Below are 27,756 nucleotides of genomic sequence, written 5' to 3' on the forward strand. Positions count from 1 at the left end.
GAGATGGCTTGGGCATACTTCACTGAACTAACTACCATTCTGGCTGTAGGGAAATTCAATATGTCATCACAACTCAATATTTCTGCATTTAATAAATGGTCAGCTCCGTGGGTGGAAATGTGAGCATGAGTGTCATATCATGAGAGCATTAGGAATAGCAGATAAAGACACCCATTCATTAGCTGTAACATACAGCAAAGCAGGAGTCTGCCCTTGAAGGCACTGGAGAGGATATGATAACATTTTTTGCCAGATCTAATAACTATAATTCTACCAACTCCACCCATTTTCCAAGAAATTTGTCTTTTTCAGAATCCTAATAAAATCCTAAAGGTGTCCCCTTTTTTAATGTGTAGAAGTAACCAAAATTCTCCTGCAGCTAAATCACACCAAGGAGCAAATGTTACACCTACTCCTAGCCTTTCAGCTCTTTTTTACCAAAAGAAAATGTGTCTTTTTCACTTTTCCTACTGAAGTTAAGTGAAGACTGACTGATTACTAAGTCCAAGCAGCTAGGATAGCATATGATCCATTTTGATGTCAAATACACTTTCGGAGTAAGTGGTGAGAGTAACACATATCATTTCACAGATAATGTTTTAATATCCTGTATTGAATAAAACTTTTTTTTAATCAAGTTGCAACGGTAGCAGAGAACTCCATCCACCAGGGGCTGGGGGGTTGCAGATGGCTGCATGACTCTCAATGTTCAAGCTTGACTGACCCATTTCATCAGTACTGTCAGAGCCTTGCACTGATACATGTTGACAACATTTAATCTTAAAAAATTGAAAGAAATGAATTAATATGCAAATTTCATCAGCTTTGTAATAAAAATGTCCTTGAAAAAAAACAGTGAACATGACCCCCGAGGAATTGTGTGAATTATCCCAGCTCAATTCTTTAAGTTAGTCAGAGGTACGCAGGTCCGCAAGGAAATCAGTGCAGATTTGACTTGGAAATAATTATGATGAAGAACAAAACACAAGCAGGTTGAATAAATGTAACAACTTGGGAAAAAGTCTTAGTCCTGTTTGTTATTCACTTTGAATTAACAGGATTAGGTTTGGTTTTTGAAAATAAAGGAACACTGCCATGTAATTTTAACACCTAAGTAATGTGAAAACAATATTTTTATACTATCATTTTTAGTAGATATTAGACATTACATTTGGCAAAATCAAGTCTTTTTTCTTTTTTAAATATGCTGTGGCTTCAGGTACAGGAACTGGCTACCTGAAGCCCTTCTTCCACACATGTGTCTCTATGTGGAACTCAGATTGAATGTTTTGACTGAAATAATAAAATAGTTCAATAAGACAATAATTTGGATATTTTTGCCACCAAATTGACTGGTTGTTTTGGAGACATGTGGATTCATGGCCTTGGTCTTTTGAAATAAAGGCATATTTGTGATTAGCTTCTCAAAAGGAACACATGAATCTGGACCATGGGAAAAAACCTCCGCAAGGCCTAACTCCCTTCTTGTGCTCCAGACTGGACTCACATAGGTACAGCTGGTGTCAAGTTACTGAAACCAGGAATAGGTACAGTAAGCAGTACCTGAACAAATGCCACTGTCAACAAAAGAAATGCTCAAGGAATATTCTAGAGCACAAAAAGCAGGGAGGGGAGGAGAGAGACAGAGAAAGACAGAGGGGAGACATTGAGAGACACAGAGAGGCAGAGACAGAGAGATAGAGAGAGGGTGAGAGAGGCAGAGATGGAGAGAGACAGAAAGATGGAAATAGAGAGAGAGAGAGACAGAGGGGGAGAGAGGAGAGAGAGAGAGAGAAGCAGGGAGTTTTGCTTATGTTGACACCAGAAGTTTGCTGAAATGCAAAACTAATAAATGATCTCAGGGTTTGAAACAACCTTAACCACCACTACTATCCCATCACCCCCCTCCCCCCTTTTCCTTTAAATTCTCTGTCATTTAAAGAGGAAGGAAGGAAGTTGTTAACCCCAGCCAAAGTGGTTTTGGCTTTCAACTCTTAACCATCAGTGTGTACCACTATTAGAAATGTTTTCTCTCCTACATCAAACCCCAGCTTTGGGGTGTGTGAGAGGAATTTACACAGCTATCGATCAGCCTCTCCTCTTTCCCTCCTGATTTTTCGTCAAAGATGAGATCGGCACACATTACCTCAAAGCTCCATTTAAGACATCTGAGGGTGCCCCCTCAACTCAAGAGGATTTAAGTGCTCACTGCCAAATTCAGAACCTTCCTATCCCCTGAAGGCTTTAGGTGAAACCTTAAATAGGTCCTGTTCACAGCCGGGAAAACTCAGTATAATCTTTTAGATTCTTTGAAATACTTTAAGTCTGATTTCATATATCCTTGGAAGACTGAAGCCCTGTAAAACAGACCGATGACCAACCAAATTAATCCAGCCCGTGAGCCTTTGTGGTTCTCTACAAAAGGCTTTTTAAGTTTCTCCTTTTCTTTTTAAATCTACAATCAGTGAAATTCTACTTTTATAGTGCCCTTTTGCACCTGTATGCATAAAATGAATAACCCCACAGTTTAATTATGCAATATGCTATCAGTTTGGAGATGATATAAAGTTGCAGATAGAGAAAGAATAAAAACCCCTTTTGGAATCCAAAATTAATATATGTCAAACTCAGGGTAAATCTTAATCTTTCCGAAACATTTCTCTAAAATAGATGTACCTTTATCATCTGGCACATCAAGATCACTTGGAGGGAGGGAGGGAGAGAAGGGGGGGGGGGAGGCATTTGGTTAACATGCCGCAGAACAGCGCTCCCTATTCCACCTCACTTCAGGCTATTCCTGAAAGATCTGAACAGTTGTATAATAATGAAAAATGGGCAATACTTGTGGGGCATTGCCTGCACTCACATACCTCCGCCCACGCATTCATCATTCCGCAGGTATTGTCAGCGAAAGTTTAATTGCATAAACACTCTGTAACTGTCCTGTCATATTTCTTGTCAGCCTGGATTCCCTCTCTGGGCTCACTATCTCACAAAACTATAATTGAATTGCTACCAAATCACAAGAGGGGCCCCCCCTCCCAAATAAAATCTTTATGAATAGAATTTGTTTCCTATCAGCCGATTTGACAAATTGTGGCAGAGGGAAGGCCTCTGTGATAATTTCTGAGTTTATTCTAAACCCAGCTATTTGCTGTTTGCTCTTATCTGTTCTTTAGAATTTTAAAGCCCTAGTTGGGATGTGGTGTGTGTGTGTGTGTGTGTGTGTGTGTGTGAGAGAGAGAGAGAGAGAGAGAGAGAGAGAGAGAGAGAGAGAGAGAGAGAGAGAGAGAGAGAGAGAGAAAGGGGGTAGTGGTGGAAATACCAATATCCACAGCAACCCTAAGGAACTCAAGGGTAATATTTTTGCAGGTGCTGAAGAGGCCAGTAGTGAAAACAAACAAACAAGCAAACAAACAAATAAAAAAAAAAACAAAAGAAAAAGATTGTCTTTGCCCTCCTATGAAATGTCGCCATTGGAAACTGAAAAAATTTCACACTAATGATGAATTAAATACTGCATGTCAAAGAAAACAGGCCTCATTCTCTCCCCACCCCCTAACTCCTACCCCCACCATGGGTGGGATTAAGTGTATGGTATTAAGTCCACGATTTGGCAAAATGTCTCATTTTAAATATTTTATTTATTCCTTGATGGGCCATTGGGGGTGGTGGAGGAGAGGGGTTGTTATTATTATGAACACTACTGATCACATTCCTTGACAGGTTATGAAGGTAATGATTAAAAAAACCCAACTACAACCCACCTAATAAAAAGGTATGGCATTGAATTTGCTAAACATATCATCATGAAATCTTAATGCAAATTATAATGTATTAAACTTTAATATTTTCAGAAAACATAAAAACAAAATATATTTGATATGAACCAAGGATTGTATTTTGCCTGATCTGCATTTTTATTTTACCCTAATGGATCCCAGAAAAATGTCACCAAGAAAAAGCTCCCCTTGGAAAAGGTAAAAACATCAGCCATTTTATTTTATAATTCCATTGGTGCGGTGGCCATAAGACATGGCTCTTGGTGAATAACTTTTAAATGGGATGGGGCTTCAACCAGATTGACAACTGTCTGATTGTTTATGTTTTTTAAATGTGCTTATCAAAATCGAGTAGGATTGATGGGTGTTTTTAGATGAAGTTATGTTTTTGCAACAGACTTAATTTAGGACTAAGGTTAAGGCTTAGGATAAATGAGTGCATTAGATGATTAAAGAACATTTGTCTTGTGGGACACTTAAGTCATTTGTTTATGACACTTGAAAACAAGCTTGGGAAAAAAAACACACCATAGGTTTAACGAATCTATTTTATACAAATGTTAAACTAAAACTAATGACTTTTTTAATGGAACTCCAAGATATGCCACTTCACTAAATATCCAGGGGCAGAATAAAACGTGCAGTGAAGTAAACATGATGAAAAAAAGTATTGAAATATTGCTTTTGTCTCTAAATTGTGTGTGTTCTATATATACATATATAAGTGTGTGTATATGAAATATATGCATATAGATATGTGGATTGTGTGTTCTATATATGCATATATAAATGTGGGTGTATATGAAATGTATGTATGTAGTATATATATATATATATATATATATATATATATATATATATATATATATATATATATGAAGTGTATGTGTGTACTATATATACATATATGGATGTGTATGTGTTCCAAAAGTCTCTCACTGTTTATTGCTTTTTTACAGAGGAAACAGTGTGTTCTGCTCTTCTATCTTCACACCCCCCCACCCCATGCACTCATTTAATTTTAAAGAGTATGGGAAATTAAAAAAAAATTTTGGATGGCACAATGGATGGGGCTATTGTGCTGCCCTGAGCTTGGTATGATAAAATACCTTGTCATGGGGGACTGAATGGCTCAGGGGATTGGTAATGGGATATACAGAGCCTTTCACCCCTGGGTCACTGGTTTGAATTTTGCCCAGGTTGGCAGTGACTAAAAGTCATTAACATCTCATGGCTGCTTGGTGGCCTATGTGAAATGAGTTTCTTAATTTATTTATTTAAGTCCATATATGGGGCCTATGGCTGGGGCATATGGCCACCTCTCTCTCTCTCTCTCTCTCTCTCTCTCTCTCTCTCTCTCTCTCTCTCTCTCTCTCTCTCTCCCTCTCTCCCTCTCTCCCTCTCTCCCTCTCTCCCTCTCTCCCTCTTTCCCTCCCTCCCCAACACTGAGCCATCAGAACCCCACTAATCTCAGTTACCCAGACTGATGATTAACTGAAATCACATTGTAGGCCTTCCCACCAAATGGATCGATTCATTCAAAGTTCAAATGAAAACCTAAGCTTCCCTTCCCTCCCCAGCCCCTCCTCCTACCCTAGCTTAGATCACTGAAGGTCAGTGAACTGGATAAGAAAGCAGGTTTGGTGAGGTCACAGTGAGCTCCCTTCATTTTGCAGAGACCACGTCTACAACCACAGGGCTGTGAGAGATATCTGCCAGATTGTCTTCTGGATGCTTCTCAACTAGTATGGATCAAAATCTGATGATCACAGATTTAGAGCAAGAAGGGATCATTGACACCAACTTCTTTCTTTTTTTTTTAAACAGATGAGGGATCTGAAAGCCAGAGAGGGGAGTTGATTTGCCCTGGGTCCCACAGCTAAATGACTAAGTCAGAATTTGAATCCAGGTCTTCAACTTCAAATCCAACATCCTTGCTCTGTACACTGTTGCCTCCTTCAGGGCCCTGAGGAACACAATTGGTATCCACATCTATTTCTGTGTGATGACCAGTGGAAATGATGGCATTTCAGTGAAATGAATAGTTATTAATAGTTATTATTTTAACAAGTATGTGTTCTTTTACATAACATGTTATGCACTGGTACACAATTTTATAGATCATCAAGAAGTCAGGCTAGAAACTGCAAAGATTTGGATGACAACAGTCAGTCTATTCTAAAGCAGGACCAGGGGCAGCTATGTGGCTCAGTGGATAGAGCACCAGCCCTGGATTCAGGAGGACCTGAGTTCAAATCTGGCCTCATATACTTAACAATTACTAGCTGTGTGACCCTAGGCAAGTCACTTAACCCCAATTGCCTCACAAAAATAAAATAAAATAAAATAAAATAAGAATTATTAAAGCAGGACCAGGGGAGCCTCCTGATTTGTCTTAAGGCAAGAGGAGTTAACTGGTATCTCTTGGGGTCTAGAGTCTAGGAGAAACAACAGGCATGTTAAAATCCCAAGACTGAGACTTTTACAGGGATTTATCATTTTAAGAACTGATCAACTACAAGACAGATGAAATGTGGCTAGAAAATAGTTCATGTAACCAAATGCATATGTATGTATATACAGGTATATATAGTTATATGCACATATACATACACACATATATGCATATGTGTGTATGGATATGTATGTGTTATTGTTTTCAGTCATGTCTGACTCTTTGTGACCCCATTGAGGGTTTTCTTGCCAAAGATACTGGAGTGATTTGCCATTTTCTTCTCCAGTTTTTTTTACAGATGAGAAAACTGAGATAAACAGGGTTAAGTGGCTTGCTCAGGGTCACACAGCTATTAAATGGCTGAGGCTGGATTTGAACTCAGGAAAATGAGTCTTCCTGACTCCAGGGCCAGTACTCTGTGCACTTTGGCGTCACCTAGCTGCCCTGTGTGTATGCATGTATGCATGTACATATGCATGCATGTATGTATATGTGTGAGTTTGTGTGTTAATACATGGTTATATATCTATCAATTCTATCTACTAATAAAATTACTTCTCCATATAGTGTGGGGTCTAGTCCCTTCATTATCATGATCACCTATGGAGATCAGCTAAAAGAATTAGGGATGTTTAGCATGGAGGTGAGAAAACTTATGTACTATATGATAGCTGCACAAAATAATCTGAAGTTCCCTTATGAAAAATAGATTTGATCTATTTGGCTTGTCCCCAAGTGGCAGAAGTAATTTTATTAGTAGATAGAACTGATAGAAAAATATATTTTTTGCTTAACAAAGGGGAAAAAACTTGCTATTCCATTCAAACATTTGCATTGGGAAGTGCAATGAGATGCTGCTCATTCATGGTCTTTAAACAGAGGTTCAGGTATGTTGTAGTAAAGGATTCCATTGTAGCAATAAGTTGGAGTTGATGGCCACTAAGGTCCCTTCCAAACTCTAAAATTCTGCGATTTATGTGATTTCTTAACCCCTCATTGTATTCAAGACAATAGGCTAGATGCTAGAGATATAAAGACAAAAATATAACAATCCCTGTCTTCAAGGAGCTTTCTTATATTTAGGGGATGTGACAGAGCATGTTCACAAAAATATAGAAAACAAAGTAGAGATAATAATAATCAGAGTTGTCCAAGAGTAGAATGGGTTGCTTTTGTGAAGCGGGGATGAAAGTTGCCTATCACCATGTAAGTAGAGGTTTGTCAGGTATGTTATGGATGGAATTTGTGATGTCATTAGGACTTGGACTAGAGAATTCCAAAGGTCCTTTCTCATTGGGCTTACCAAATCCAATGGCCTTTTTTTCCTTCCCAGTATCCTTTGATGCTCTGTAGCATCTGGCACTGATGACCATCCACATCAGGAGAGTCCCTAGTTAAAAATCTCATTCCTGGGGGCAGTTACATTGCTCAGTGAATAAAGCACCAGCACTGGATTCTGGAGGACCCGAGTTCAAATCCAGCCTCAGACACTTGACCCTTACTAGCTGTGTGACCCTGGGCAAGTCACTTAACCCTCATTGCCCCCCCCCAAATCTCATTTCTAACACTAGCTATGTGACCTGGGTAAGTAAATTAAGCCCTTTGATCTTTGGTTTACTCATCTTTAAATTGGAATTAATGATCCCTTAAGTATTTGCCTCATAGAATTGCTGTGAATTTTGGGTGAAGTGATGTATTTTGCATACTTCAAAATATCACCTAAGTGTCAGTACTTATAGGAGTTTTTACCTTTTATTAAATAGTATTGTTGTTGCTATTATTCCTATGGAACTCAAGATGCTGAATTTTCCTTGGTTCTCCTACTTACCACCATTCCATCTCTGCCTTCTTCACTAACTCCTTTTCTTCCCCCTGCCTGTTCTATATAGCCATTTGCCACAGTTCTGTCTTTCAATCTGGCCTCTTCTCTTCTCTCATTCTCTCTTGTCTCTTCTCTTCTCTCATCTCTCCTCTCACCCCTGCTTCTTTCTTCTCCTTCTCTCCTCCTCTCTCCTGTTCTCTCCTCTCCCCTTCTTTCCTCCCCTCTCATGTACTGTTCTCTCCTCTCATCTCCTCTCCTTTCCTCCCCTCCCCCCTATACACCACACTCTAGACACCATTAGACTCTCCTCCCCTCTGTACACCATCTCCCTTGGTATTGGCCCTTCCCACACCTTCAACTTTCACCACTACTTCTATATTAATATCTTCAACTTTTACCTCATTCTTGAGCCCCTAAGCTGTATTTCCATGTGCCTACTGGAAATATTCACAACCAACTCAACAGGTTCCAATGCAAACTCTTTTCTTCTAAATCTCCTCCTCTCTCTAATCAGTCTATTTCCATAAATAGCCTACTAGTCACCAGATCACAGGCTGAAGACCTAAGAGTAATCTTTAACTCCTTTCTTCTTCTGCCTCCACATCCAAGTTGATTTAGTGATTTAAAGTTTACGAAGTTCTCTCTGCACAACAATCCTGCAAGTTACTCACGTGAGTATGTTTGTTTATTGGGAGGTTGGGCCAGTGACTTCATCATTGTAAGAAATTCCCAGCCTTAGAACCCCTTCCCCAGAAATAGATTAGTAATATACCTGAACTTTGCAGTCTTAAAGCCTTGCTTGGGGCTCAAAGAGATTAAGTGACTTGCCCATGGTCACACCACTGGTATTTGACCAAATAAGACTTGAACCTTGGTCTTCCAGACTCCAAGGTCAGCCCTTTATTCACTGGGTTACATGTTGCCTCAGTACAAGTATTATCTCCATTTCCCAGATGAAGAAACTGAGACTTGGAGAGTTGAGTGACTTGCACATGGTGACACAATTCAGGAAGTAATTTAAACCCAGGTTTTCTATCTCCAAGTTTTGCAGTCTTTCCACTAAACCATCCCAACTTTTGAGTTGCCGAGGCCACTCACTTCTACCTCTGAAATATGTCCCATCTATCTTTGCTTTCTCTGTATATTACCACTTGGTGGGGTGGTGGGTAGAGTGCTGGGCCTGGAATCAGGAAGACACGAGTTCAAATTTGGCCTCAGACACTCACTAGTTGTGTGACCATGAGCAAATCACTTTTTCCCTCAATTCCCTCATCTATAAAAGGGGGATAATAACGCCTTCCACCCTTAGTTGTTGTGGGGATAAAATGAGATGATAATTATAAAGTGCTCAGCACAGTAGTGATCACTATATAAATGTTAGTTATTGTCATTATAATTAGTCTAAAACTTCATTACATTCTGTCGGGACTACTGCAATTGCACTTAACTGGTCTCCCTTCAGTCTCTTTGCACTGCAATCCATTTTGCATGCCACTGTCAAATTAATCTTCCTAATTCACAAATCTGATTCATATACAATTCCATTATTGAAAATGAAAATCTCCCTAGCCTGACACTAAAGGCTTTCTGAAATAGGTTGCTAAACTTCCTCTTTGTCCTTGCCTCATGTCACTTCCCCTTCATGTATTCCATATCCAATGCAGCCAAACAAACTAAATCACCTTCCACAATTAGTCCTCTGTTGGCCCCTTTCTCTGCTTTTGTTCATCTTATTCCCCAAGCTTCAAATGCCATCCCTTCCAATATCCACTTGGTGAAATCTAACCCCTCATTCCAGGCCTAAGCCACATGTCACTTTCTTCATGAGGCCTTCCCCGATCTCTCCTTCCTTAGATCTTATATAGCACTTTGTACTTCCATGCACTTATGTTCTATTTTTATTACAGTTATTGTTATGCAAGCATTGTGTCCTCTCTGAATCCCTACCCATACACACCTACCTCCTACATGCACAGATGCTAAATTGTAAGTTCCCAGAAGGAAAGTGCTTATGCCTTATATATCTTTGCATTTAATTCAGTATCTAGCACAGTGCTTTACCTCCAATGGGCACTTAATAACTATAGAATTAAATTGATTGAATTGGATAAAATGTAATATATTTCAATTGACACATAGTAAAAATACATGACCTGGGGGCAGCTAGGTGGCGCAGTGGATAAAGCACTGGTCCTGGATTCAGGAGTACCTGAGTTCAAATCTGGCCTCAGACACTTGACACTTACTAGCTGTGTGACCCTGGGCAAGTCACTTAACCCCCATTGCCCACCAAAAGAAACAAAAAACAAAACAAAAAATACATGACCTGAAGAAGATGTAAACATCTCTCCTAACTCTTTACTCTTCCAGAGTCTGGAGCAGTTAGTTTAGTAAATTAAACAATAATACTTCACATCTGTAATGCTTTAGAGTTAACAAAGTGCTTTCCTAGTAAGAACCCTGTAAGAAGTTCAAATATTATAACTCTCATTTAAGGGAAGGGACCAAGCATTCCCACAGTGCCTACGGTGTGCCAGGCACTATGCTAAGCACTTTACAAATATTATCTCATTTGTTCTTTACAACCACCCTGGGAAGTAGGTACTACTGTGATTCCCATTTTACAGATGAGGTAACTGAGTCAAATTGAGGTTAAGTAACTTGCTTAGGGTGCCACAGCTAATAAGTGTCCGAGGCTAGATTTGAGCTTAATTTTTCCTGGATGACCAATGCCAGTTGTCTTGACTTTTGTCCTGCCACTGGATTTCAATGACTCAAGAGGAAAGAGTGAGGCTGATGACTTTCTGTAGTTCTGCCTCACTTAAACTGAATTTACGCACAAGTCAAGACATCACCCTAGTGATGCCATTGCTCCTCTTTGAGAACAAAGGATGAACAACAACAACAACAATTTTTCCTGACTCCACAACAGGTTCTCTGTACCACCTAGCTGCTTGCTAGGGAAAGAGAAAGAATCATTCCATCTTTTGGAAAATGAGGAGCATTATAGCCCGTCTGTTCCATAGTTTACCTTGCTCTCTCCATCACCTTGCCCTAGGCTCTTGTTAACTCCTCTAGTTTTGGGACATTGATCACTCTGTGAAGAAGGAGGGAATAACTATAATTCTCCAGTGAATATTCTCCATCTCCCAAGACCTGATGCCTAAATCATACCCGAGAAACTTCTGCTGCTCTTCATTTTTCCTTCACCAGTTTCAGTGACCTGGATCCATGGTGAGAAAAGGCAGAAGGCTGCAAGAAATCATGGAATTTCCCAGTGTACAATGTGAGAAATGGGAGAAAGGGCATAAAGATAATATTTTGGTTGGGTCTGTCCATGCACACAGACAGAAGTGGAAGTCCTGGCTTTGGGATGAGTTTTGCCCATCCTCTATCTGTTCAGATGCTACTGCACAGAAAATGAGGTAAAAAGGAAAGGCTATGTGGGGAAGAAAGGAGGTAGAAGGATATCTCTAGTTACAACATAGTAGATTTAAAGCTGCAAGGGAACTCAGGAGACCATTAAGCCCAACTGCTCTTTAATTAACTATGTGGCACAGAGGATAGAGACCTAGACTGAAGAATCTGGAAGATCTGAGTTCAAATGCTGCCCTAGATACTTACTGAGGCATGGAGAAATTAATAGACTTGCCCAAAGTCACAAAGCTAGTAAGTGTCTGAAGCAGATTTTTTTCTTTTTGGAGATAGGGTCTTTCAATTTACCTAGGCTGGAAGAACAGCAGCCACTCAATGACCTTATTTCAATAATGATTGGCATAGGGGCAGCTAGGTGGTGAAGTGGATAAAGCACTGGCCTTGGATTCAGGAGGACCTGAGTTCAAATCCAGCCTCAGAAACTTGACACTAGCTGTGTAACCCTGGGCAAGTCACTTAACCCTCACTGCCCTACAAGAAAGAAAGAAAGAAAGAAACAAAGATAAAGTAATGATTGGCATAGGAGTTGCTCCCAGTGGCTCATCATTTTGACTTGGCCAGGTTTAGTGAGGACTCCCAATCAGCTTAATCCACTGTAGCACAGAACTCCTGAGATCAAGTGATCTGCTAATCTCAGCCTCCCAGGTAGCAGGGATTACAAACATGTACCATCACATTGGGTTGAACCCAGTTCTAATGCCATGTCCTCTCAATGCCAGATCATGGATCCAGGTCACTGAAACTGGGCAACAGAAGTTTGTCAAGTAGGTTTTTGGCATCAGGTCTTAGGGGATGGAAAATGTAGTGATTCCCTGGTGAACTACAGTTATTTCCTCTTTCTTAGAGTGATCCATGTCCCGATACTAGAGAAGTTGACTGCAGAAGGACAAACTGATGGAGTCCAATGTTACCTCTCAAATAGTAATGTTGGAACTATCCATGTCACTAGTTTTTTGTTTTTTCTGAAGAAGTAGCTTTATAAGCTTCAAAGCACATGTGGAATGGAAAACTCTGATTACTATGTAATGGCGAGTACCCATGAAATAGAAAAATCATTTGAGGATGGTCTCCAACATGTTGCATTTATCCTCTATGGAAGGTCTTTGGGATGACATGGGCAAAAGTCACAGTATGGGAAGGCATGGATGTATTGTCCTCTACAGTGATGAAGAAAATGAGAGTTGCAAGGTAATATGAAGATGGCCCATTTTGGAAGTGTTCTCATTTTTCTTAAAAAATGTTATATAAAAGGATTATGACTATTATCCAAAGGACGTTCCTATATAAAGGAAAGTAGACATTGCTCATGTTCACCTTTTAAACCAAATAAATACCCTTTAGAACAGAAAGCCTATACGAACAGCAATTTGCTTTTTTGAATTTTATCATCATTTTCTTAGAGCACCATCAAGAACAAGCCTCCAGGGGGCAGCTAGATGGTGCAGTGGTTAAAGCACCAGCCCTGAGTTCAAATCCAGCCTCAGACACTTGACACTTACTAGCTGTGTGACCCTGGGCAAGTCACTTAACCCCCATTGCCTAAAAAAAAAAGAACAAGCCTCCAAATAAGGAAGGCCTGAGTTCAAGTTCTGACTGAGACATGTTGACTATGTTAGTCTGAGCAAGTCACTTAGTTTTTTAGTGCTTTGTCCAGGCAACACTAAGTCCCTGTCTTTTTTTTTTTTTTTTTTTTTTTTGCGGGGCAATGGGGGTTAAGTGACTTGCCCAGGGTCACACAGCTAGTAAGTGTTAAGTGGCTGAGGCCGGATTTGAACTCAGGTCCTCCTGAATCCAGGGTCGGTGCTTTATCCACTGCGCCACCTAGCTGCCCCCTCCTGTCTTTTAAAATAAGTAATTATGGGGGGCAGCTAGGTGGCGCAGTGGATAAAGCACCGACCCTGGATTCAGGAGGACCTGAGTTCAAATCCGGCCTCAGCCACTTAACACTTACTAGCTGTGTGACCCTGGGCAAGTCACTTAACCCCCATTGCCTCTCAAAACCCCCCAAAAAACAAACAAAAAAACAAAAACAAGTAATTATTAAGAACCTACTCTATGTAGGTATTGTGCTAAGTGCTGGGAATACAAAGAAAGATAGCATGTTAACGACTATGTAGAAGCATACCACATACAGGAGGTGCTAATCAGCATGAGTAGATTGAGTTTCCTCATCTGAGAGTTCTCAAAAACCAATGAAAGCATGAATTTATTTTTTTTTAATTCCAACCCTGTATCCATAGTGGTTTTTGATCAGAGAAGAAGGTTCTCTTTGGACATCAGGAGCCTTCTCTATACCAGAGAACCTGCTGGTTACTTTTCTCCCAAGGTCCCTTACTCCCTCTCCTGCTCATCAGGCCTGGATTCTCCTCTCTTCCAGCTCAGCCCTGAACCATTAAAGGCTCTGTTCTAATCTTGGCTCAGCAACAGTCTTAGGTGGCCTTGGGTGACCACTTGCACGATCTGTGATTCATTCTGCCAGACTGTAAGACAGGGATAACAGCACTGACCTCCCTCAGAGGTAGAGAGTGTGAATTAACTCCTGTAATTACCAGTTGCTGTGCTCTGGATACATGAAGTGCTCTATTAATGCCAACTATTATCACAGCATCCCCAGGAACAGCTTTGTTTCAAAAGAACAAGGCTCACAGAAGATTTGCTTGGCAAAACACTGACAAGTGAACGTTGCAAACTTTGCACAGAAGCAATATTTCCAGCATTTTCCCCAGTGCAATCGTGAGTAAATTGCTCACTAGGGGTGGAAATGGTTTTCGACCAATTTTGCCTCTTCTGATCTATGCACCCTGCAAGGCTTAGTCAATGCCAGGTAACTTATCCTTTGTAAGTCTACTGTTTAGTGCAGATGAAGAATCCAGAATGGTATAATTTTGACAGGAGAGAGATTTCCGTGTAGTGGTATGTATTAAGAACAAATGACTTGTGTTCTTTGTTCAAGGTAAGAGCTTTATAAATTGAACCTATAAATTGTAATTATCAAGCATCCAACTTGGTCATGTTTTGTTGAAATGCAGAGAAAAAATAGGTTGCCTGTTAGAAACTTAGCTTGAGCTTTATTTTATAGAAACGTTAAAAAAAAGTTCCCCTCATCACCACAGGTAAGGAAACAGCAGAATTATGATCCAGAGAGCTAGAAAATAGCTGCCTCAAAATAATGGGTTTAAAAATAATATTGATTTTCTATTATCATTATTGTAGGCTTAGAAAAATTGGCCCTTATAATTTAATGTCTTGTTTATTTTGATAAGAAAGGTCTCTCCTCCAGTTATTCTGTGGGTTATTTGCCACACTTCCATGATATCACCACATTCACTTGCATAAGGACTACACTTTTTGAACTGCAAAGTGGGAGTACTGACTACTAGGAGAAGAATCAGGGAGGGAAAGACAGAGAAACACTACAGAGTTTGATTCCTGGGAGGGAAAGAGGGGCTGCTTTTCTTCTACATTGAGCAACTTCACTGGAAAGTTCTTTCTGTTTTGAAATGGTAGAGAGCAAGGTCCAAAGAGCTGGGGAGGGTGGCTTGGGCCTGCAGTTACGGGGTACAGTGGCTAGACCCAAAGACCAGCCTAGGAGAGAATTGGCCTTTTGACTGATTTCTCCAGAAAGAACTCCTAGAGGTATTTTGACCATTATCTAACCCTGAGTGATAAGCACATATGTAGATCATGGGGGACATGGCTAAAATGCAGGTGATAAATACCTGATTGATATGTACCATTAAATTGTAAGCTCTATGAGGACAGGGGCTGTCTTTTGCCTCTTTTTGTATCTCCAGTACTGGCACAATGCCTGGCACATAGTAGGCGCTTAACATTTATGTTTATTGATTGGTTAATTGATTGGCATTTCTAGTAACTATACTTAGATACAGTAAGAATGAAAGTCTGGCCACCTAGTTCTCCTTCTAGAAGACATCTTGTAGCTCTGCTGAGGGTTCTGTGGAAAATGAGATTGACATTTTTGCTATCATATCAAAGGGCTGTGACTACCATCTGAGGGATGTTCCTATAGAAGGGAAAACAGGCATTGCTCATGTTCACCTTTAGAGCTAAATGTATTCACTTTAGAACAGAAAGCCTATACTAATACTAATTTGCTTTTTTGAATTTATTCATCGTTTTCTCAGAGCAACATCAAATAGATTTTGTAATGAAACAGGGAGAAATGTATTAGAAACATATTTTATTTCTAAAGATGAACAATAATTAAGGTACATACACTACCCTCAGGACTTCCCCCCCCTCCCCCTTTAATGAGAACATTGCCAAAATGCACCACCTTTAAATTACCTTATAACTTTCATTGGTTACAATGAAACCAATCTAGTTGTTGAACTATTTTCTGTAAGGTATGTTCAGCATTTATACATGCAGATGTTATTAACCAAAATAAGACTGGCTTATGGTGACATGTAACCCTCCTGGCTTTTTGTTCTAGTTATAGTAGAGACAAATTTCACATTCAATCCATCAGAGATAACCGTGGTAAGTTATCTGATGGATTTATCTTTGCTTATGTTGTATGAATATGGAAGGGAATTAAATGTGTGTTTACAGTTTGATAAACATTCAACATAAATTATACATTTTAATTTCATTTATTAGTTAGGGACTATGGAAAGCGGGGATTTCATAGCATACACACTGCCACGCAGATTGAAGGATTAGACAGGCTCCTGAAAAGGTGCACTAATTGTAAGCACAAAATCCATTCTGATTTTAAAGCAGTCACTACATGATTTGGTAGTGGGAGTTGAAGTAAAGTGGAGGTGGAATCTGGCTCAACCAAGTGACTATGTGATTGAGGAAGAATGTTTCAGGTGGGGAATTGACTCAGAGAACTTTGAAATCCTGCCAGCCCATCACTGTCATTAGGAATAACCTGAGATCGAATACCCTTCCTTTCCATTTGAATACTTTAGGATGTCAGAAGCATCCTGCTATCCTTTCACAAAGCTCTCTCTTTATCGCATTGAAGAAGCAGGCCCCAGCCTTGTAACATTAGCATGAGTATAAATCCTCCCCTCCCTCTCGGGTCCTCCCACCCCCCCACCCCGATATTATCTTACCACATAATGACTCCAAAAAAATCTCACAGAGATTAATGATGATCACATAATTCCAGAAAGTCAGTACTCTATATGTAGAAATATATTGGCAATAAAAACCAGTCACTGTTGTGCCTTTTCCCCAGTAGGGGATCTCTCACTTTTCTTTGATTTTTAAAGGCTTCAGATCAATAACTGGAGTGACATTATTAACAGCTCCCTCAACACCTTGGCCAGCACTAATATTAAATCCATTATACCTTCTGTTTGACATTTGCAGTACAGCAGAAAGTGCTGTAGATACAGTCACACTGTCTTGGGACTGGGGTTGGATGCTGGGTTAGTAAAATGGTTTCCCTTGCCTGACTTCTAAATTCAGCTCATTGATAGGAAACTGGAGCTATTTCAGAAAACTACACTAGGCAGTAAATAATTCAACTGTCAAAGTCCAGGTATCTCCCATCCGTGTGGCTTTTGGAACAAAGCATCAAGCCAGTTTCCAGATGAATGCTGAAACTCCTTATTGTTTCCTTGTCTGCCATTTGTACATGTTATTCCATCATCTATTGGGGAACCTTCTAATGAACTCCTTGGAGAGATGAACATGAAGGTTTGCAAAAATGAGCTGCTTCTGTTCTTTCCAGTTAGAGTAGGATCTGATCAGACTTCCTTAATCTCAAAGGCATAAGCATCTGTGGAAAGGCCTCAGAGATTCCCTTTTGATAATGAAGATGTGTATTGAGCTTAGTCATTTAGGCACCTTTAAATGGAACACACACACACACACACACACACACACACACACACACACGCATGCACGCACACAAAATCACACAGCAAATGACTATCTCAACTTGTTCCTTCTCACCCCACAGCAGTCCAGCTTCCAGTTCAAACTTTTAAAGGAAACCTTACAGCCAGTATCTCAGTGAATCAATGGGTTAAATTTGTTGTTGTAGTTATTCTTCACCCAAAGTACTGTCTCATACATTTTGCTAAGTTGTCTAAATCCTGGTGTAGTATTGATTTCTCCCTCTATGAGCTCTCACCCATTCAATAAGCTGCAAGGACCCTCGTCCTGGCTCAATTCACTCTAAAGCAGGGCTGGGATATGTTATTCCTGACGGTAGACCTCCAGTTAGGAGCTTATTACCAGGAAGCTAAAAACAGCTTTCACAACAGAGAAGGAAACATTCTCGTTAAAAATAAAAAAAATAAAAAGGACAATTGACCACCACGGTCATTCTGTGACCTAACCTCAGAAATAGGGCCCTTTGGTTTGAAAACTGGAAGACATTTCTAAATTTCTCTAACATTCCTTGGAAACAGCTGGTTTTCCATTTATCGAGCACGTAACAGTAGCTATACTGAATTTATTAAAAGAAAAGCATGGCAATCATAATCCCAAGACTGTGGAACCATTAAAAGGAATGAAAAGATATAAGAAGATCTATGGAGAGTAAATTAAGCATTCAGTCTGTATGGTCCAGAGATTCTGAGCTCGACAATATCATGGGAACCTGCAGGTTAAGGAAAACATTCTCCAAAATGGTCAAATCAACCTTTAAAGGGGTGGGGGGGGGGGGGATAATCTTTAACTTGATAATTTTTTATAAACCCAGGCAATCTATTTCCTTTTCACATGCCCTAAGAGTTTCTTTAGGATCTAAGGGCTGAATATTAAAAGAAAGATCATATTTACTCAACTATCAAGAAAGACACATGCACACATACAAAGTGTATGTTTGGGTTGGCTGTACAGTCAAGATCTTTCCTTTTATTATTTCCTTTCATTATCTTCAGACTGATTTAAGACAAGACAATCAAAGGACTGGCTGCTCAAAGCAATAGAATTCTTATTACAGCCCAGTATCATTGCCTCTTACGCTAGTTTAGTCCCTTATTTCCTTTTATTATAATGCCAAATGTTATTTAGATTTCAGTCATTTAGTAATGCTACACTGAACACATCACAAGGCTTCTGAAATATTCCACACCTACTAGCCTCTTCATTTTCATAATACTCATATATTTGTAGACCTTTTCCCCCAAATTACACTGCTATTTTTAAAAAAATCTGTGTCTTAACATAGTTTAAAAGATTATGTCGCTATGAACATAAACACTCTTCCACGTTATTAAGATTCAGAAAATCTAGTTAAAATTCCTTCAGCTTTTAAGAAACATAAGCAGCTTTGGGATGTAGTGCCTGACACTAACTTTTTAACTAATTCCCTTAGAGGGATCATCTGCATTAGTGAAGATATTTGGTTAAAGGTAGCACCTTCAGCAGCTTTTCAGTACTTGAGCAGTCAATCTCAGTGTTATTAGGAACTGAAGGTCTGAAATGGCCCAAACCAAGGATTTTGAACACAAAGAAAGTATAACATTCATCCAAAGGACTCCTGAATCACATTCAAGGAGGGGAGAAACTCTTCTTATTGGGGCTACCATGTCAATAGTGAAAGCTGTTATTTGGTAATGACACTTGTGCTTTTTACCCCTACTGGGAAGCATGGGAAGCTCTTGAGGAGACGGATAAGGAGAGTAGGGGAAACTCAGGAAAAATGGCTGCCTTTTTCAGGCAGTGAGTCTTCCATGTGAAAAAGATCAGCATTCAACTTTGAAAGAGAGAAGGATTCACAAAGTTCTAGGGCTATCGGTGGAAGGTAATAAAAGATGGGAGAAGAAAGAGGAGCACACTAAGAATTTGACAGAAATAATTTTGTCTGTATGGATACTTCATAGGAGGTGTGGGATTTCATAGTGGCTTCATGATCAAATCTGGACCTGTTTTGGTATTCACTATAATTTAGGACCAGAAACATTTTAGTTGAAATGTGCAATGAGTTCTTCAACCTACCTTGTGACAGAGGTTGCTTCTAGGAGGAAGGGTATTGAAGGAAAAGGACTAGCAAACAATTGGTTTCCTTAGGTCTGTGTCCAGGGGTTTATAAATTATAAACCTTCCACACCACTAAGCTGTGGCCAGTCTAGAATAACAACATCTGTAGAGGCCAGAGTCTACTTCTGTCCCTTTCTATTATTAGGGAATAGGGGCTGGTTCAATAATTCCCAAAGGTAATAGTCTTCTTTTTCCTTCTTTCTTATTTTGTAAGGAAACCTACTGTGTAAAAGCTAGATGCAGTCAGTATCTTCCTGAAGGGGCCTGGAAAGAATTATTTTCTTTCTTTATCAGCTCAAGGGCTCCAATATTAACCCTGAGATTTGTTTCTCCATTTTTCTCTCCTAATAAAATATTTTTTTGCCTTATGAATCTGTTTTAAAACAACAGATCAAGTACAGTACAAACATCTTTAAAGAGTACAAAAATAATTTCCCAAGTAAGCAAATAAAACTTTGCACTTCAAATCAGGCCTTGATTCATTAAAAATCTTAAACTTCTCATGAGAAAAATTAACATTTAAACCACTGCTGCTTGGCCAAGCACTCCACCACACAAGAATATGAAATATCTCCTCTAAAAAAGTACAAAAAGGACAAAACCACAAATGTGGAACTTCAATTAATTTAAAGCCCCAATCAGCAAAGAATAAATCCTTCGCAGATCTAATTACCAGAGCTCTCGGAAGACCCAGGCCGACCAGCCAATCTTCCCCGTGTTTGAACAGCTTGATGAACTAGGGGACTGATGGATATCAAGTCATTTTGTTTAATTTATAAATGGATTTTCCCCTAATACTTAAATTATCATCAGTACAACACAATGAAAATGGGAACATTCTGAATGCAAAGTCTATAAGAGGCCTGGAAGGAATCCCAATGAGGAATGTCACCTCTGTTCATTCCTCTATACAATTGATCTAATTAAATACTGAGGGTGGAAAGGCAGTTTAAAATGTAGCCATTACTGTTTTCTTTTTAGCCTTAATTTATCTGTTCACATCTTTCAAGTACCTTCTGATGCTAAAAAAAAAAAAAAAAGGAACCAAGAATTCTTCATGTGCCCAGTACTTTTCATTCTACAGAAACCTATTCATAGATTTTGCTGAATAATAAATAAGTACATTGCATTTAGCCACTGTAACAATCCAAGAAGAGGGTATTCTAAATCAGAACCTTTTTCAGTCATCTGAAAGAAAAACTAAAGAAACTAATGCCTTTTGTATGTATTGTTCCACCAAAATTAGATACTTGCTATTATACTTATTAAAATGTCTCTTTATTTTCCAATCTCTTCCTGATTTAATTACTGCATGGAACTGAAAGCCTTGCACAGCATTGTTAAATACCATTAGACCTATTTATAGTCTCTTCACACCAGCAACTTGAGCTCAATCATTTGGTAAAGGTCCTGCCCGCCAACCCACTCATTGTGATTGCAATTCCCACCTGGCTCAGGGGTCTCAGACTGAGAAGATGAAGACGCTGAGCTGGCTCCATCCTCTGCTGTCCCCTGTGAGAGGAGGCCTCGCCCGGGCGGAAGCTTCATGCCCAGCTGCTCTGCCATTTCCACATGGTCTCCTGGGTGAACATAGTCAAACACACTGCTGCCTGTCAGTTCCACCTGGTGGGGGGGGGGGGACAAAAGAAATGGTGGGAGAGGAGGGAAAAGAAGGGAAAGAGAAGGGTTACTTGCTTTTTCATTTTCAACTCTGGGACACTATTAAGTTAGGCACTAAATAGAAATGCAAATCTGGCTCAGTCCAAGATGGCGGTCAGCCTAGATCCAGTCTTCATTAGGCCCAGGCGTGGGTTATGGAAGCATCACTGAATCTGAAAGAAAATTGGGGTGTTTCTACACTTATGTGGCAAATATTTAGCCCTGTTTAAAACATGGGGGAAAAGTCCTACTAAAAACCTTTGGCTTTTAAAACTAGATTAGTGGCAACAAAGATTTGAATGTTTGGGGTTGTAGAGATCTGGATAATTGACTAGACTGTTCAGTTTTCAGTGAGGAGAACAGGATTAACATAGATATGGCCCTGGTTTATTTCAGCTTTCTTGAATGCATTTTTAGACATGTAGGCAGTACAAAGGGCTGATTTCTATGTAAATTTAAATGTAAAAAAAGTGCTGTTTAGGAATATATGAGAAGACATAATGTTTTCATTAAATATTACTCATTAGCTCTGTAATCACATGGAGAATTTTCCACATGAAAAAGGTCAGCTTGGGTCTAAGCCAGTGAGTTGTTGTTTTTTTTTTCCTGCTGGTATCAGCTTGTTCTGACTTCAATCTAATAAAATAGATGGTACAAATCTCCTTGAGGGTAGCTTTTTAAAAAAAATGTTTTATTTTGTATGTGGTTAGGCTGCCTACCAAGGCAGAGCAATGAATATAAGAATGCCAGAGAAGTCAGACTCCAGCTGAAATCCTACATGCTTCACCAACGTCAGAGGTGGCCCCAGTTAGGATTATGGGCTGTAAAAGGAGACAATAGGATTGGGCTAATTTCAGCACCTTCCCCCCACCCCCATCTTGTATCTCTCATCTTCTTTCAAGTAAAACAATAATGCTGCCAATGAAATGCACTGGGGTTACAGGTACTACAAAAAAAGAGAGAGGCATCAGCAACGGGACAAGAAAAAGCTGTTTTCTGGCTCCCTAATGGACTTTTCCTGTACTGAGTAGCTTAATAGTTAGTAGATCCGTTAACAGAGGCCATGGAAACTGCCGCTCTTTACAACTTTTCACAAGTTACTTAATCGCATCTACCATGAGACTATCAGGTGTACCAGAAGGATCCTTGGATTGAGAATGAAGAGAATGTAGGGTCAAATCTTAGCTCTGACACTTACTACCTGTGTGACTCTGTGTTATGCACACAGAGTCACACAGGTAGTAAGTGTCTATGAATGGGTCGGGTTGGGTGATCTCTAAGGGCCCCGCCAGTTCTGCGTTCTCCGACTCCGTGACCTTTCTTTCCTTTGTCATCCCTCCAAATTTAAATTTGGCCCTTTGGTAACAGGCAAGCTGTTACAAATGTATCCGGAAGCATATCACTGGAAACCGTATTGCCTGGGACTCCCAGTCCTGGTAAGATCATCGCATCTACTTCCAGACACTGTTTGATTAAAATCTTAACAGGCAACACATCTCCAACATCTGTCAATTAAGAGCAGGACGGCCAAAGAAATGAGAAGCCGATTTTGGTTTGGTTACCAGCACTTCCCGAAAGAGGCTTATGTACCTCTTGCCAAAAAGGAGGCACATTGTCGTGACTATTAAACGACACTGTGCCATGATATTATTTGTCTACTGACTATATCATTTTACAATAACTATTTCATTCATCTGGTATTGTTACAGAGTCTAAATCAGGATTCATAAGTGATCAGTTCCTCTCCTCTGGGAGGGAGGGATTACATGTAAATAATCCCTTTAATGTACGCATTGCCTCTAAGCGTTTCACACAGCAATAAATTGGTAAACTGAATTTGAGCAATTAAGAAATTAAATGAAACTAATAAAATGTGTATTTTAATATTTCTTGATGGTTATTTTGTTTGGGGATTAGCGAATATGAGAAAGTCGCTCTCATCTTGCATGGAGGCAAATTGTAATACTTTTAATAAACTATTTCTGTCAGTTTCCTCAAACTCTATCTTTTATTTAATACTGCAGCACGCCTTTCAGCACAGACCACAGATTGTGATAAGCTGACAACATCGGAGTTGAAAATACTGTAGATTTCCCAGGGTTCCTGATTATTAAAGAGTCACATTGACCTTTCTTGGTCCCTCAGCTTCTTAAGCCTTCCCCTCTCAGACTGCCTTCATGGACCCTGTATTCAGCAGGAGACCCACTATGAAGGTCTTTATGGAGACCTAGTCATTTGTATGCTAACTCCTCCATTAAAATGTAAGCTCCTTGAGGTTTTCTTTGTAGCACAGGTCTTGGTGCATAGTAAATGCTTTTAAATGACTGACTGCCTGACATGGGGTTATTCTTGGTTTTTGTTATTTACTTGTTTCCCTAGAGGCTGACTCTTTGTAAACCCATCTGGTTTGTTGTTGTTGTTGTTGTTGTTGTTGGGTTTTTTTGGCAGAGATACTGGAGTTGCTTGCCATTTCCTTCTCCAGCTCATTTTACAGGTGAGGAAACTGACGCAAATAGGGTTAAGTGACTTGCCCAGGGTCACACAGCTAGTAAGTGTCTGAGGCCAGATTTTAATTCAGAGAAATGAGTTTTCCTGACTCCAGATCCAGTACTTTATCCACTGTGCCACCTACCTGCCCCAAGGAAGAAAGTAGTCACAAGTATTCTAGCCAAGTGGCAATGACAATAATGATGTTAATAACTAACATTTACACAGCACTTCAAGGCTTACAAAGCATTTTCATATGATATCTCATTTGACCATTACAATAACCTTGTAAGGGAGGTGCTTTCAGTACACCCATTTTACAATGAACCTGAGGTTTTATGGGAGAGATTAAGTGACTTGCTCAGGCTCATGTAGCTAGTTAGTGTCGGGATTCAAACTCAGGTATTCTAGATTGCAAGTCCATTGCTTTGTTCATTACCTCATTTAGCTTCAACAAAAGTCACTAACTGGTGGGGGGGGTATTGGAGGGGGAAGAAATCAAATTCAAGACAATGGGGCTCAGGTCTTGGAGAGAGGGGCCTTATTTTGTTACCCTAGTTGTGTGTACCTCAGCATCATTGGATTTAGTTTTTCTACTACTGAAATGGCCAGTGTAAAAAATAGATATATTGCTATGTTTGATGGGAAGATTCAGAGAAGGGGTGATTATTTTACCCATAAGGTTTAGTGATAATATAAGTAAAAAATTTTCCAGCATCCACAATCATTTTCACAGTGAACAGAATTCTATGTAGATAGACTTTATCTACACTTGCATTCCTATTAGGAGCATCACTGAATCCAACTTATACTACAGGCATACAATCTGTGTGAGAAGTCCTGCTTCACCCCAGGAAGGTGGTGAATATGCATGGGATCTCAGAATAGTAAAATCTGATGTTTATTTAGCATTTTAGGATTTGAAAAGTACTTGACCTACTTTTTTTCCTACAAGCTTCACAACAACCCTAAGAGGCAGGTATTATAAGAGTTATTATCCCCATTTCATCCTCCAAATGAAGATAATGAGGGTCAGAGATAGAAAATGATGTGCCCAAGGTCAGTCAACTATTAAGTGATAGATCCAGGATTCAAACTCAAATATTGGTGACTTAAGTCATAGTATCATAGACTTAGACCTGAAATGGCCACAGGTGCCATTCAGGCAGCTTAGATAGTGAAGGCAATTGGAGTGCTGGGTTTTGGGATCAGAAGATCTGAGTTCAAATCCAGCTGCAGACATTGATCAGCTTTGTAATCCTGGGATAGACACTAAACTTGTGTTTGCCTCAATTTCCTCAACTGTAAAAAGAGGATAATAATAGCACCTACCTTGCAGGGTTGTTGTGAGGATCAAGTAAGTTAATAATTGTAAAGCACCTAGCAAGTACTATATATTCCTTTCCCTTCCCCCTAGCCTAACCAACTCATTTTACATTTAAGGAAACTGAGTCTCATGAAAGTTAAGTGACTTTTTAAGTTCATCTAGGTAGTAAACTTCATAGTTTTATCAACAGGGATAACAGGGATTTGAATCCAGGTCTTGTGATTCCAAAGGGAATCTTTTTACTATGCCATGTCCCACTCCTCTTTGTTCAACATTTCAAGATGTTACTCATAAATAACAGATGACAGTTACAGACCACTTTTAGACTCAAGAAGTTCACACACAGACACACATAGAGTCTCCTTTGATCCTCACAATAACTCCACGATGTACCACAGTCATTATGATACTTATATTACAGATGAGGAAACTGAGGCTCAGAGAGTATTAAATGATTTGCTTGGTCATCTAGTTAATAAGTTCCCCAGAGGTGAAATTTGAACCCAGGTCTTTCCTGATTCCTCATCTACCACAATTCTCACCACTGGTCTCTATCCCTTGGTAATATGACCAGCTCAAGGATTTGTTTTCATTCTCCTTCCTCCACTTCAGGCTTAAACAAAGATATCTTGATAAGTAGATCTTTGCAAAGGAACTTTATTCTCCTGTGTCCAGAACCCTGTATAGTCATTCAAATTACAATCCATGCATATATAACACTTGAAGGCTTACAAAATGATTTCTCTTTGCAAAAACCTTACAAAACGAATAGTGGAAGTATTTGTATTCCCATTTTACAAATGAGAAAATTGAGGCTCACACAGATGCATGAAGGTCTTTTAGCCACTAAGTGTCAGAACTATGAAAAGAAATTTTAGTTCTTTGATCCCAGACTCACACAATTCTCAATTCAGTTCTGCTATTTTTTTTTAAACACCCTGTGTGATGCCGAGTAAGTCAGTTACCCTGTCTTGGCCTCACTTACTGCATATATGAAATGAGGGGGTTAGACTTTAGGGTATCCACGCAGCTTTCCTGCTCTAAATCTGTGATTCTATAATCCTAGAAAGAATGAGGGTCAGGGACCCAATCAAAGTAAGGCTACATTTCCCCAGAGATGGGGTTCCAGTGAAAGCTCATTCATTCAACAACACTAGTGTCCAATATGATTATTTGGAGAAAATTCTTTCATCTAGTCCAACCCTCTCTCTTATTTTAAAAATGAGGAAAAGGAGGTGTAGAGGCAAGAGACTTGTCTGAAGTCACACAAATAGTAAGCAATGGAGTCAAGATTTGAACTTTTGCCCACTGACTCTAGATCTACCCCTCCATACTCTGCACCAGGATGCCTCCCAATTAAATTCAGGGATATCTCTTAACTACCTATTATGTACAAGGTAGTTGAAGTTGCTGTTGTACAGTTGCATTCCACTCTTCATTACCCCATTTGTGGTATTCTTGGCAAGGACAATTGGAGTGCTTTGCCATTTCCTTCTCCTGCTCATTTACAGATAAGAAAACTGAGGCAAACAGGGTTAAGTGACTTGCCCAAGGTCAAACTGCTAGTAATTACCTGAAGCTGGATTTGAACTCAGATCTTCTTCTAGGCCCAATGCTCCATCCACTGGGCCACTTAGCTGTCCAAGCAGCTGTACTTCAAGTAGCCAGTGCCAAAATTCCTTGTACACCTTGCTACATCATTGTAGTTGTAGTTTCATGCACCTGATACTGGGCCAATACAGCTTCAGCTATACTGAATTGATTATAATTATAGTACAAGGGAGTGCCCTTAAAAGGATAATCTGGCAACATTTTGGGATTTGGAATCCTTAATAGTTATTGCCTTGCCTGAATCAAGACCACACAGTGTTTGGATGCTGTCAATCTTCCTCTAGTTGTATAGCCACTTATTCTTGACTTTTGTCTGCATCTACAAACCCCACATACCTGAGTCCTCATGATGACTCTCTATTCATTGCTAAATGGAAACACTGGAAACCGAGTCCAAAATGTGCCATATTTCAAGAAACTCAAATCATGTCATTCAACAAATAATTTCTGAATTTCTTCTGTATGCTGAGCCCTCTAGATGCTGAGGGATGCATAAAATTATCATACGACTAAGTGTTTACTCTCATGGAACTTAGAGTCTAGTTATAGCACAAGGCAGAGGGGCACTAAAGATCCTTTTGGGATCTCAAGGACCCTAAACCTTAAGATGAAACTAAAATATTGATATAGCTGAAAAGAAATATCAATGAGACTCAGGCACTAGCACCTTCTTTGTGGTTACATTCTGGGTAATCGACAGCCAAGAAATGTGTTGATAAAAAGTACATCACTCTTAACTTCAGAGTGGAATGTTTAGGGTATGTTGTCACTTTAGAGAAGGAATAGGGGAAGTTGTTGGGTTCCAGAAAGCACACCTTCCGGATAGTGTAAATTTATTCTGTTTTGGTAGGCCGTGCAGTTTGAAGGAGAGGTGTCTGAGCTATTCATGCCTCCAAGCCTTTCTTTTTTGGTGCACGGATTTCCAAAGAATGAAGAAAGGAGGCAGTCCAGCTGCTCTTTCCTCTGCGCCCAACAGAATGCTTAACTATTGCCTTCCTGAACATAAAGAAGAGAAAAGAGGCCAAGAAATGGGCCCAGTGCCAAATGAAATACTGGTAATGAGTTCTGCGGTAGAGACAGAATACCAGACTTAAGGAGCGAACACACAACTTTGGAATCAGTCCCACAATGGATGCTGTTGGAACAGTAGCAACTGAAGCAAAGGTCTCTTTAAGGAAGCAGGGGAAAGAGCCTGTAATTCCCCTGG

General features: G+C 39.7%; 1 protein-coding gene across 1 annotated transcript in view; it reads right to left on the bottom strand.

The window, feature by feature from the left end:
- The window catches only part of NPAS3 (neuronal PAS domain protein 3), a 1,138,615-nt gene that overhangs the window by 163,675 nt on the left and 947,184 nt on the right, over positions 1-27,756 (bottom strand). The window contains 1 exon segment of the mRNA XM_043988462.1: positions 20,914-21,088. Coding sequence (XP_043844397.1) covers positions 20,914-21,088 — 175 coding nt within the window.

This window comes from Dromiciops gliroides, chromosome 2 (genome assembly GCF_019393635.1).
Source record: "Dromiciops gliroides isolate mDroGli1 chromosome 2, mDroGli1.pri, whole genome shotgun sequence".
Lineage (NCBI taxonomy): Eukaryota > Metazoa > Chordata > Mammalia > Microbiotheria > Microbiotheriidae > Dromiciops > Dromiciops gliroides.